The sequence below is a fragment of the Orycteropus afer genome, unplaced genomic scaffold, assembly GCF_000298275.1.
Source record: "Orycteropus afer afer isolate SDZICR_OR568_19922 unplaced genomic scaffold, OryAfe1.0 scaffold00291, whole genome shotgun sequence".
NCBI lineage: Eukaryota > Metazoa > Chordata > Mammalia > Tubulidentata > Orycteropodidae > Orycteropus > Orycteropus afer.
In genome coordinates, this window is record NW_006921878.1 from 1,746,095 (window position 1) to 1,759,677 (window position 13,583).

Consider the following 13,583-nt stretch of genomic DNA (forward strand, 5'->3'; position numbering starts at 1 on the left):
CGGAGAAGTTTTTTGATGCACATAAAAATTAATTTTTAGAAGTTCCCAATCATTAGTTTATCTTCTGCTGTTTGTGCATTTTGGGTTATGCTTGATAGTCTATTTATGCCATAAATTAGGGCCCTGAAGTTTGCCCCTATTTTTTCTTTGATGAATCTTATCGTTTTAGGTTTTATGTTGAAGTCTTTGACCCATCTAAAGTTAGTTTATGTGTATGGTGTGAGGTATGGATCTTGTTTTATTTTTCTGCAAATGGATACCCAGTTTTGCCAGCACCATCTGTTAAAGAAGCTCTGGGGGCACAGTGCCTAATGCATTTGACTGCTAACCAGAAGATCAGTGGTTCAAACCCAGCAACCACTCCACAGAAGGAAGATGGGGCAATCTACTTCTGTAAAGATTTACTGCCTTAGAGACCTAACGGGGGTCGCAATAGGTCAGAGTCAATGATGGTGGTGGTTTTGATTTTGGTTTTATTTGTTAAAGAGACTATCTCTTTCCTATTGAATGGATTTTGGCCCTTTGTCAAAGATCAGCTGATCATAGATGGAAGGATCCATTTCTAGGTTCTCAATTCTAGCCCACTGTTCTCTGTGTCCTCACCGAGCATCTTACACACCCTTCCCCTTTAATGCCCCCTCCTCCAAGAAGCCAATTTCTATATCTCCTTGCTCTCCCCTCCTCCCCTCTCCTACTTGTTCACTTGACTCCATGCACATGGGCCTCCTGGCTGTTCCTCCAACTCACCAGGCCTGGTTCTGCCCCAGGGCCTTTGCCCAGGCTGCTCCCTCTGCCTGAAATGCCCTTCCCCCAGGTCTCTGGTTTGCTAATTCTTTCATCTCCTTCCAGTCTTGGCTTAAATGTCATTTTCTCAATGAGTCTCCAGGTGACTTCTCTGTCTGATGTTGGCAGGATGGTTGGTATTCACCTCAGGCATAAAATCTAAGGGGGCGCCAAAAAAAGTCAGCCATCAAGACCAACACTTTTTTTTGTTACATACATACAACATATACATATATGCACACAACACAAAAATTGTAATTTCAACGTTTTTACATGTATTTAGTGACAGAATCGAAATTCATCACACTGTACAACTGTCACCACATCTCCCTTCTTCCATCTCCCCTCACAGAAGCTCAATGCTCCCGGAGCACTGACTCCCCCCACCCCTTCTGCTCCTGGTGCGAATAACAGACTCAGTCTCCACATTGTTGTTGTAGCTCATCAATTCCAACTCCGAGCAACCCTGTATGACAGAGTAGAACTTCCCTAGGGTTGTTCAGGCAGTCGTCTTTACTGAAGCAGATCACCAGGTGTTTATCCTTTGGAGTTGTTGGTGGGTTTGAACCCCTGGCCTTTCAGTTAGCAGCTGAGTGCTTAACAGTTGTGCCACTAGGGCTCACCTTGGTCTATATACATTTGCCTAGTCTAGATAGTTTATATAAGGACATGCACTATTTTTTTTTCCTGATTTGTTTTTAGTTTATTTTCTAAACTTGGGTTGAATGCTTTGTACGTTTATTTTAATTCTCGATCAGTTGAACATATTTGGGTTATGGACCTTCCTCTGACTATAATTTAACTTATACACCAAAGGCTTTCGAGATAGTTCTCTTAATTGTTATTCTCTAGATATTAGATTTTTATTAAGGGTCCCTGGTGCCACAATGGTTAAGGGCTTGGCTGCTAACCAAAAAGTTGGCAGTTCAAGCCCACCCAGCGGCTCCAAGGGGAAAAGACCTGTCAATCTACTTCTGCATCAATCATTGTTGTCATGAGTCATTGAGTTGACCCTGACTCACCGTGACCCCGTGCAACAGAGTAGAGCTGCCCTGTATGGTTTCCGAGGTTGTAGTCTTTGTAGAAATGTATTTCCAGGTCTCTCCATGGAGCCGTTGGTAGGCTTAAACTTCCACCCTTTTTGATTAGGAGACAAGCTTTTAATCACTGCGGCACCAGGCTCTTTGGTAGAGATTGAAAGCCTTGGAAACCCTATGGTGCAGTTCTACTCTGTCCTCTAGGGGTGCTGTGAGTCGGAATCAACCCCAGGGCAGTCGGTTTGACCTTTGCTTCCATAAAGATTGACAGCTTGGGAACCCAATGGGGCATTTCTGCTCTGTCACACAGGGTCGCTATGAGTAAGAATCGACTCCACAGCACCTAACAACAAGAATTGATTGACATGTTTTTTCTTTTTCTTTTTACTTTTGCAGTGTTTCCTCCCTCCCCTCTCCACCCTGGTAACCAACAAAGAAAGTTTTCTTCCCTATGTAAACCTTTCCTTGACTTTTTACAATAATGAACTAATACAGTATCTGTCCTTCTGTGATTGACTCATTGTACTCAGCATAATGTCCTCCAAGTTCATTCATGTTATGTGGTGTTTTGCAGATTCTACATTATTCTTCAGGGTTGCATAGTATTCCATGGTGTGTATGTACCACAGTTTGATTATCCATTCTTCTGTTGATGGGCACCAGGTGGTTTCCATCTTTTTGCTATTGTAAATAGTGCTGTGATGAACATGGGTGTGCATATATCTGTTCTTGTCCTGGCTCTCACTTCTTTAGGATATATACTTTGTAAGGCAATTGCTGGATCAAATGGTATTTCTAATTCCAACTGTTTAAGGAATTGCCATACTGTTTTCCACAAGAAAATGTTTTTCATCATGGTAAATATGTAAATAACAAAACATGTACCATTTCTGCAGTCTGCACATGTACAGTTCAGTGGCATCCTTACGTTCATATCGTTCAACTATCACCATGAACTCCTCCAGAACTTTGCCATCACTCTTAACAGAACCTCAGTGTCTCCCTAAGCTTCATGCAATATTCCAACAAATCAAAATTAATGTAGAAAGATCCACAGTGAACAAAACATCACAATTTTGAATGAAGATAGGATCTGACCCTATACTTGCATGACCCACCTCACTTGCCTGCCCTTGTTCCTGCTACAGGATTCAGCACCTCCGACAGATGACTGTTTCAGGTATTTAATTTGTTGATTGTCTCCACCATTAGAATAGCAGTTCCAGAAAGGCAGGGATTTTTCTCGATTTGGTCACTGCTGTGCTGAACAGGGCCTGGCTCACTATAAGAGCTGAATAAATGGTTACTGAATGAATGAATGGATGGGTGGATGGATGGATGGGTTGTGAGGATTCAGCTGGTTGTTAGAAAATAAGTTAGGATCGGGAAAGCGCTTAGCACAAGGTTGGCACATGATATTGCTGAATCTAGACAGCGGGTCTGAGTAGCATACTCTGATTGGCCAGGCTGAGGTCACATGACATCACTGAACCCCCCCCTCCTCATTGACTAAATAGAATATTCTGATTGGTCAAGAAGGGATTGCAGATGGACTATTCTGATTGGCTGAGCCTGAGTCACATACCATACAGGAGAGAAGTGGACGAGATATTCCCGAGAAGGATGTTGGGTGCTTTATTCTAAGATGAATTGCCAGCCTTGCCATCCTTCTCTAGGCAACTTTTGTGCTACCCCTGAGCCTCGGTTTGCCTTCTCGACAATGAGGACAATGATAGAAGAGTGAAGCGACATAGGACAGGTAGAGCCTGCTCTGTGGGGGCAGATGGCATAGTTACCGTCAACACCCTCCAGCCACTCTTGAACATTTCTCCCTGTTGCCTGGCTTCCAGTCAGTCACCGCCTGGGCTTCCTCCGTGCACACTGCGTAGGGCTTTGGACAACTCTCGGGGCCTCAGTTTTCGCTCTCTGTGGAATGGGGGCCATGGGCTGTGCCTCTGGGTTGTGCAGATGTGCAGAGCCGAGGAGTCAGCGCTGCTGTTGTGAGGACAGACTTACTGGACACGGGAGACATTTACGTGCACTATGGAGGCCTTTCTGTGGCCACATCGCACTGTTTACCCGCTCCTGTCACCGCAGCCTGGGGCGGGGTAGGGGGCGGTGGGAAGAAGGGCTGGGGAGCAGGAAAGGCCACCTCCGGGTCAGACCCCGGGCGCGGCCACCCAAACCAATCATCTTACAAGATTAAAAAAAACAGTTGCTGTGGAGTCATTGCTACTCTTGGTGACCCGAGTGTGTCAGACTAGAACTGAGCTCCATGGGTTTTTAGTGGCTGAATTTCTGGAAGTAGATCGTCAGGGCTGTCTTCTGAGGCACCCCTGCGTGGACTCGAACCTCCAGCCTTTCAGTGAGCAGCTGATTTGCGTTCACCGTTTGCACCACCCAGGGCCTCCACATATTCTGTTTCCCCCTTGTAAAATGCAGAAAAAATAAATAACAATAATGATGATGAGAGCACAGCGCTTACCACGCGCCAGGGAGGCTTTTACTCATTTCCTTGTAGTCATTCGTCCACTGTTGTTATTGGTTGCTGTGGCATTGATTCTGACTCACAGGACCCCATGTGACAGAGTAGAACTGCCTTATAGGGTTTCCTAGGCTGGCAACCTTTACAGAAGCAAAACGCAAACCCAATCCACTGGTGGGGTGGATTCCTACTTACAGCGCCCCTAGAGGACAGAGTGGAACTGCCCCATGGGGTTTCCTAGGCTATCCTCTTTACTGGAACAAATTGCCAGTCTGTTCTCCCAGGGAGCTGCTGGTGGGTTTGAACCATCAACCTTTTGACTAGCACCTGAGCACTTAACTGTTACACCACCAAAAAAAAAAAAAAAAAATCCAACACCAAACTCACACTGCCATCGAGTCGGTTCTAACTCATAGTCACCCCTTTGGGTTTCCCAGGTAGAAAATCTTCACGGAGGTAGATTCCCCAGTCTTCCTTCCGCGGAGTGGCTGGTGGGTTTGAACCTCCAACCTTCTCATTAGCAGTCAAATGCCTTAGGCACTATGCCACCAGGGCTCCTTATTCATTTACTAGTAACCCATTTCGCAAATGACCCCAGTAAAGATTCAAAGGAGGTGCAGCCTGGCTGTTTCCTGACAAGGGCTGGGAAGCCGAGCCTTCAGGCCCTGTCGCCACCCCAGGGCCTTGCTTGAAAATGAACTTGTTTTGTTTTTGTCTTTTTCCTTCTCCCCGGAGCTTCCAGCTGTTTCTCTCAGGGCCTGTTGGAGTGTTTAAGCACCCTTAAAAGGCCTCCGACATCTCCCTGAGGCCATGTGGTAATCAGGCCTGGTGATTAGGAGATTGCCTCCAACGACTTGTCTCTGGGGACACCTGGAAATTCCTGGGGACTGTGGGGAGCAGGGGGCTTGCTGCCCATCTGGCTTGCTCTCAGAGGCCCCCATTGCCTCCCCTAAGACAACCAGGGCCAAGGGCCAGGCTCTACCTTTGTTTGAATCTGGCGTGCTGTGTGGCCTTGGACAGGTGACTCCCCCTCTCTTGGCCTCCGCTTTACTATCTGTCCATGGGGTGCATGGGGGGAAGTGTACCTCCCGCAGTCTTGAGTGCTCGGTTCCTGGCTCTGGTGCTCAGGAGCCCCCAAACTCTCCCAACAAAATAGTCATTCCCCTTCATCATAACAACTTAGGTTTACCCAGGTCTCCAGGTGGCTCAATGGTTAAGTGCCTGGCTGCTAACCCAAAGGCTCGTGGTTCGAACCCACCAGCAGCTCTGAGGGAGAGAGACCTCACCATTGCTCTGGCAATGGTCACAACCTAGGAAACTATATGGGACAGTTCTGCTCTGTGACATGGGGTGGCTATGAGTTGAAAATGGACTCACTGGCACCTAACAACAACAACAGCATCTCCAGTACTTTCCCCAGCACTTGATGTGGGTGCAAATATTGCTCCCATTCTGCAGCTGGGAAGCTAAGGTCTAGAGAAGCAGAGGGGACAGCCCAAGGGCAGGCACCGGTCAGGGCAGGACCCTGGATTTGAACTTCAGGCAGCCTTCTTATACCACCAGTTGTTATCAAGTCAGCCCCAAAGCCTGGCAAGCCCACGTGTGTTGGAGTGGCACTGCACTCCCTAGGGCTTCTGTGGCCGAGTTTTCAGATCACCAGGCCTTTCTTCCGAGGTACCTCTGGGTAGATTTGAACCACCAACCTCTTGGTTAGTAACAGCAGAAAGGGCCTGAAGGCGGCATCCTCTGACCTCCTCTAACTTCACAAGAGGAAGACAGAATCACCGTCAGCAGCCCAAGGCTTATTTTTGTGAGGACAGACATGCGGCCACCCTCCAGCCTCTTACAAATTCTAACACCAACCGGAGCACTCATTACTCCTCTGCTGGGTTTTATAAAATGGTCACAATGGCCACACAGAACTCACAGAGAATACTCACGATTATGGGACTTATTAGGGAAGCAACAGGCTACAATTCAGGTTCAGGAGCAGCTCAGGACGTAATTCTTCAATCAGGCCACTCTCCTCTCTGCTGTGCCCTCAGGCATGCCTCTCTGACCCTTGGCCTCTGACCTGCTTGGACTAGTGTTACAAAGTTCTTTTAGCTCTGCCAATAGGTACACCCAGATGCACCCCACTCCGCCAGCAAGCCTCCTGCCGAGGGGCACTCAGTGTCCTCACTCTGTGGGCCAGGTAAGCCCACAGCCCTGTCTCATGCCCATTGGTTCCCCTGCTGCTGTCTCTCTGCCGGGGCGTCTCTGCTGAGGAGGTCCGGTGCAAGGATCTCGGGTCCAAGGACACTCCACTCCACTTCACCTCCAGCTCTTGTCTCTTGATGGCAATGAGATCCCCTCTCTGCCTCTAGGACGGCTCATTTTAAGGCTGGCAGAGTGACAAAACTAACCAATCCCAACATCAGAGTTGTATACACCTTATTTGCAGTAATCTGGTGGGAGTTACAAAGACTATGGCTAGAAAAGCCATACCAAGTAATTCACTGTAACACACTAACCAAGTACTTAACGATTTGTGCCACTCAGCCAGTCCTACTTATACTCCCAGCAAATATTTCCTGAGATCCTACTGTTGCAGCATTGCTTTGCATTTTAACTCCTTAAAATAGCAAGAGGAAGTGGTTATAGCCAAGAAGATCCAGAGGCCCAGAGAGGGCAAGACACCCTCCTGAAGTCACACAGCCAGGAATTGACTGAAGTGAGATTCAAACTCGAGTCTGGCTGGCTCTCAGTCTTATGGATGTCCCCTCGCCAAGACCCCCACAGACAACTCTGGGAAGGCACTTAGCCTCAGGGCCAATAGTCAGCCACCCGGCCCAGTCCCTGCTCTGGCAGCTTACTCACTGAGCATCTTGGGACAAGGCACATCCCCTCTCTGAGCATCAGTTTCCTCATCTGTGAAAGGGGAACCATAATAGTCCCTGAGGGGTGTGAGGAGTGAATGAGCTCAGGCTGGAGGGTCCCTTAGCTGTGGGTCAGCTCAGAGGGTGAGAGCACTTGGCAGTTCTCTGACCCTCAGTTTCTTCTGTAAACTGGTCACCCATCACTCGTCTGTCAGTTTATCATACTCTGGTGGCTTGAGTGCTGCTGTCTTGTTGGAAGCTATGCCACTGGTATTTCACACACCAGCAGGCTCACCCCTGGTGGACAGGCTTCAGTGGAGCCTCTAGACTAAGATACGAAGAAAGACTTGGGGATCAACTTCTGAAGAAACTGGCCAGTGAAAACCTTATGGATCACAGCAGAATGTTGTTCTGTACAGCGCCAGACATGAGCCCTTCGGGTCGGAAGGCACTCAAAACATGACTGGGGAAGAGCTGCCTCCTCAAAGTAGAGTCAACCCTAATGACGTGGATGGAGTAAAGCTCTCGGGACCTTCACTTGCTCATGATAAGAAGCAGCTGCAAACATCCATCAATAATCAGAACATGGAATGTACAAAGTATGAATCTAGGAAAATTGGAAGTTGTCAAAAATGAAGTGGAATGCTTGAAGAACAATGTTCTAGGCATTAATGAGCTGAAATGGACTGGTTTGGCCATTTTGAATTAGGCAGTCATAGGATCTACCATTCTGGGAATGAAAAATTGAAGAGGAATGGCATCACAGTCATCGTTACAAAGAATAACTTAAGATCTTTCCTGAAATACAGTGATATCAGTGATAGGTAATATCTGTATGTTTACAAGGAAGACCAGTTAATACTACTATTATTCAAATTTATGCACCAGCCACTACAGCCAAAGATGAAGAAATTTTTAAGTCAACTTCTGCAGTGTGAAGTTGACCAAGCGTGCAATCAAGAGGCATTGATAATTACTGGTGATTGGAATATGAAAGTTGGAAACAAAGAAGAAGGATCCGTAGTTGGAAAATATGGCCTTGGTGACAGAAATGATACTGGAGATCACATGATAGAATTTTGCAAGACCAATGTTTTATTTATTGAAAATACCTTTTTACAACAATATAAATGGTGGCTATACACATGGGCCTTGCCAGATGGAATATATGGGAATCAAATCGACTACATCTGTGGAAAGAGGTGTTGGAGAAGCTCAATATCTTCAGTCAGAACAAGGCCAGGGGCTGACTGTGGAACAGACCGTCAACTGCTCATATGCAAGTTCAAGTTGAAGATGAAGACAATTAAAAAAAGTCCATGAGAGCCAAGATACAACCTTGATTATATCTCACCTGAATTTAGAGACCATATGAAGAACACATTTGATGCACTGAACACCAGTGACCGAAGACCAGATGAGTTGTGGGATGACATCAAAAGCATCATCCATGAAGAAAGCAAAAGGTCATTAAAAGACAGGAAAAGAAGAAAGACCAAAATGGATGTCACAATAAACTCTAAAACTCGCTACTATTTATTTATTTTTTAAAAATTGTGATTCGGGTGAAAATTTACAGAGCAAATTCACTTTTCATATAGCACGTCACATACACTTTGTCTCATGACATTGACTACAATTTACCACAGTGCAACACCTCCCCTCCCAGTTCCTCCTGATAGTTACCTCTTCCCTGTGTTCTTCCCTCCATGTACTCCTGCCCCCTGAGCTGTCTCCTGGTGCATAAACAGCCCTTCTTTCTCCCATGATTATTTTCTTTAAGGAGTGTAGCTACCTCAGGTAAATGTTCAACTCATATGCCTGTCTTTTGTTTGGCTGGAAGTCACAGGTGTGGGTTCAGTTCCAGACCTGAAGGGCAGCTAGGGGCCATAGTCTCAGGGTAAAACTTTCTCTTGAATGTAGAATAGCTAAAGCAAATGGAAGAAATGAAGTAAAAGAGCTGAACAGAAGATTTCAAAGTGTAGCTCCACAAGACAAAATAAAGTATTATAATGAAATGTGCAAAGATCTGGAGTTAGAAAACCAAAAGGAAAGAACATGCTCAGCATTTCTCAAATGAAAGAACTGAAGAAAAAATTCAAGCCTTGAGTTGCAATATTCATAGAATTCTATGGGCAAAATATTTCATGATACAGGAACTATTGAAAGAAGATGGAAGGAATACACAAAGTTTCTGTACCAAAACAAATTGGTCGATGTTCAACCATTTCAGGAGGTAGCATATGATCAAGAACTGATGGTATTGAAGGAAGAAGTCAAAGCTGCATTGAAGGCATTGACAAAAAACAAGGCTGCGGGAATTGACAGAATACCCATTGAGATGTTTCGACAAATGGATGCAACATTGGAGGGGAACACTTGCTTATGCCAAGAGATTTGGAAGACAGCTACCTGGCCAACTTACTAGAAGAGATCCATATTTGTGCCTGTTCCAAAGAAAGATGATCCAACAAAATGTGGAAATTATCAAACAATATCATGAACATCACATGCAAGTAAAATTTTACTGAAGATAATTCAGAGACTGTTGCAGCAGTATATTGACAGAGAACTTCCAGAAATGCAAGCTGGATTCAGAAGAGGATGTGGAATAAGGGATATCATTGCTGATATCAGATGGATCTTGGCTGAAACCAAAGGATGCCAGAAAGATGTTTACCTGTGTTTTATTGACTGTGCAAAGGCATTCAACTGTGTGGATCATAACAAATTATGGATAACATTATGAAGAATGGGAATTCCAGAACACTTAATTGTGCTCATGCAGAACCTATACATAGACCACAAGGCATCGTGGTTGGTAATCATACCAAGGATATCATCCTTGGTGAAATACAGGGTCGGCAAAAAAGAGGAAGACCCTCAGTGAGATGGATGGGGACAGTGGCTGCAATGATAGACTCAGGCAGAGCAGTGGTTGTGAGGGTGGTGCAGGACTGGGCAGGGTCTCGTTCTGTTGTGCATGGGGTCACTATGAGTCAGAACCGACCCAATGGCACCTAACAACAACAAAAATGGTCATAACGTCAGTTAGTGCGTACCTTGAGCCCATAGTAGCAAAGTACCCAGAACACCATCTGGCACCAGTAATGGCTTGGGAAATATTAATTCAAAAGGGTCCCTGATGGTTCATTTAGGAGCTCTGGTGGTGTAGTGGTTAAAGCATTGGGCTGCTAACCCAAAGGTCTGCAGTTGGAACTCACCAGCTGCTCCATGAAAGATGTGGCAATCTATTTCCGTAAAGATGACAGCCTGGGAACCCCTGTGGGGCCGTTCCACTCTGTCCTCTAGGGGCGCTGTGAGTCAGAATGGACTCCATGGCAGTGGGTGTGGTTTGGGCTTTGCTACTGTGAAGATTGACAGCCTTGGAAACCCTATGGGGCAGTTCCACTCTGTCCTCTAGGGGCGCTGTGAGTTGGAATTGACTCCACAGCAATGGGTTTCATTGGGGGTTTGCTTCTGTAAAGATTGACAGCCTTGGAAACCTTATGAGACAGTTCCACTCTGTCCTCTAGGGGCGCTGTGAGTCACAATTAACTTGAAGGCAATTTTTTTTTTTAATTTTATTTCTTTTAATTTTTGCAGTAAAATTTTACTTGCATGTGATGTTCATGATATTGTTTGATAATTTCCTCCCCTCCCCTCAGCAGTGGGCTTTTTAATGGTTATTTTTACATGTCCACTTGGCTCAGCTGTGGGGCCCAGATGTTTGGGCACATACTCGTCTGGATTTTGTAGATCTGATTGACATTTACAATTAGTTGACTTTAAGTACAAGAGGTGACCTTCAATAATGTGGGTGGGCCTGATGCAATCAGGTGAAAGTCTTAAGAGCAAAAATGGAGCTCTTTCAAAGAAAAGAAATGCTGCCTCCAGACTGTAACATAGAAATCCCGCCTGAGTTTCCAGCCTGCCGCCTGCCCTGCAGATTTTAGACTTGCCAGTCCCCACAGTTGCATGAGCCAGTTTCTTAAAATAAGTCTCTCTGTCTGTCTCCATCTACCACCCATCTGTCAGTTTGTCGTACTGTGGGGGCCTGCGTGTTGCTATGATGCTGGAAGCTATGCCATTGGTGTTTCAATTATCTGCAGGGTCCCCCATGGTGGGCAGGCTTGAGTGGAGCTTCCAGACTAAGACAGACCAGGAAGAAAGGACTGGTGGTCTCCTTCTGAAAATCAGCAATGAGATCCCCGTGGAGCTCAATAGGACATTGTCTGGTGTAGCTTGGGAAAGTGAGTCCTCCAGGTTGGAAGGCACTTAAAATACACATTGGCCCCCACCATGGACTTGAGTAGACCAATGATCCTTAAGATCGGCAGGAGCCTGCAGTGCTTTCTTTTGTTTTACATTGTTGAGTCATTGTGAATTGTAGCCGAGAGAACAGGAACTAACAACAACATAGATCTACACATATATTTTATCATTATTCTCTGTCATTTCTCTGTATCCACTATTGGTTGTGTTCCTCTGAACAACTCTGATTGATTTAAAAACAAAACAAAATGAGGGAAATAACTAACCATGGTTGGCAAGTCGATTCCAGCTCACAGCGTCCCTAGACAGAGTAGAACTGCCCCATAGGGTTTCCAAGGCTGTCATCTTTATGGAAGCTGACTGCCACATCTCTCTCCCAAGGAGTGGCTGGTGGGTTTGAACTGAAGACCTTTCAGTTAGCAGCTGAGTGCTTAACCACCACGCCACCAGGCTCCTTCCCTGACTGATGAGTGCCGTCGAGTCGGCTCCGACTCGTAGCGACCCTGCGCACAGCAGAACGAAATGCTGCCCGGTCCTGCGCCCGGTCCCGTGCCCGGTCCCGCGCCAGCCTCACAGCCCTTGTTCTGCTGGAGCCCACTGTTGCAGCCTCTGTGTCAGTGCATCTCGTTCAGGGTCTTCCCTTCTTTGCTGACCTGCTACTTTATCTTCTCCAGGGAATGGTCCCTTCCGACAACATGACCAAAGTAGGTGAGATGGAGTCTGGCCAGTCTCGCTTCCAAGGACCATTCCGGCTGCACTTCTTCCAGGACAGATGTGTTCATTCTTCTGGCGGCCAAGGGACTTTCAGTATCCTTCTCCAACACCATACCTCAGAGGTATCAACTCTTCTTCATTCTTCCTTACTCATTGTCTAGCTTTCACACGCGTATGAGGCTTTTGAAAATACCATGCCTTGTGTTAGGTGCACCTTAGTCTTCAAAGTGACATCTTTGCTTCTTAACACTTCAAAGAGGCCTTTTGCAGAAGATATGCCCAGTGCAATAGGCTGTCTGATTTCTTGACTGCTAGCTCCATGCGTGTTGACTGTGGATCCAAGTAAAAAGTATCTCTGACTGATACATGGTCATAAATACAGCTCTGCTGACCAATGCAGACACACACAACGGCCCTCCCTGCCCCCACACACACCTGTGGGGCCTCTGCCTGCAGACACTTGGCTCCTTTCTCTGCAGCCCTGAGCTCGTCACTACAGCAACCATGTGTAGTCATTTGCACTTAAATTTAAATTCATAAAATTCTGGATAGGTAAGAGACGTGTTGATTTGGGTAAAGGGAAAGGCAATATACCAAAAATGGAGTGACCAGCACAATAACACTAAGAAGAAGGCAGACACAGGTGCATAAGAGGTACAGACAACAAAGGTAAACACTTTGACATACACAGCATTAATCTACAGGTGGCTATGTAGGTAGACAGACAAGATGATCAGGTATGGGTAGGCAAAAGGGAAAATAGGAGGTTGGCAGATGCACTGCCAGCTACCTCCAGGGAGCAAGTAGTTGGACCTGTGGGCTCGGGACCATAGTCGCAGGGGCCGTCAAGCTCAATTAGCAAAACATTGTTCCACCTCCTACTTTGGTGAGTAGTGACTGGGATCTTAAAAGCTTGCAAGCGGCCATCTAGATGTCGTGATGGGGCTCTCCTCATCCAGAGCAAAGAAGAATGAAGAAAACCAAAGATGCATGGAAACAATTAGTCCAAGTGACTGGTACACCACACAATCCTCAGCCTATACGACTATGAGACCAGAAGAACTAGATGGTGCCCGGCTACCACTGTCAACTACTCAGACGGGGATCTATGTAGGAGATCCTGGATAGAGAGGGAGAACAACGTAGAACAAAACTCAAAATCATTTGGGGAAAAAAAAGAGAGAGAGAGACCAGGTTTGCTGGCCTGATAGAGCCTGATGGAACCACTGAGGCTATGGTCCTTAGCTGCCTTTCAGGTCTGGAAATGAACCCACTTCCGTGGCTTCCAGCCAAACAAAAGACAGGCACATGAGCTGAACATTTACATTAGGTAGATACACTCCTTTGCAGAGATTAATCATGGGAGAATAGAAGGGCTGTTTATACACAGGGAAACAGCTCAGGGGGCAGAAATGCATGGAGGGAGGACAC

General features: G+C 46.2%; 1 protein-coding gene across 1 annotated transcript in view; it reads right to left on the minus strand.

The window, feature by feature from the left end:
- The window catches only part of TLE5 (TLE family member 5, transcriptional modulator), a 29,265-nt gene extending 19,029 nt beyond the window's left edge, over positions 1–10,236 (minus strand). Inside the window, 1 exon segment of the mRNA XM_042782332.1 lies at positions 10,226–10,236. Coding sequence (XP_042638266.1) covers positions 10,226–10,236 — 11 coding nt within the window.
- Positions 10,237–13,583: the final 3,347 nt, after the last annotated feature.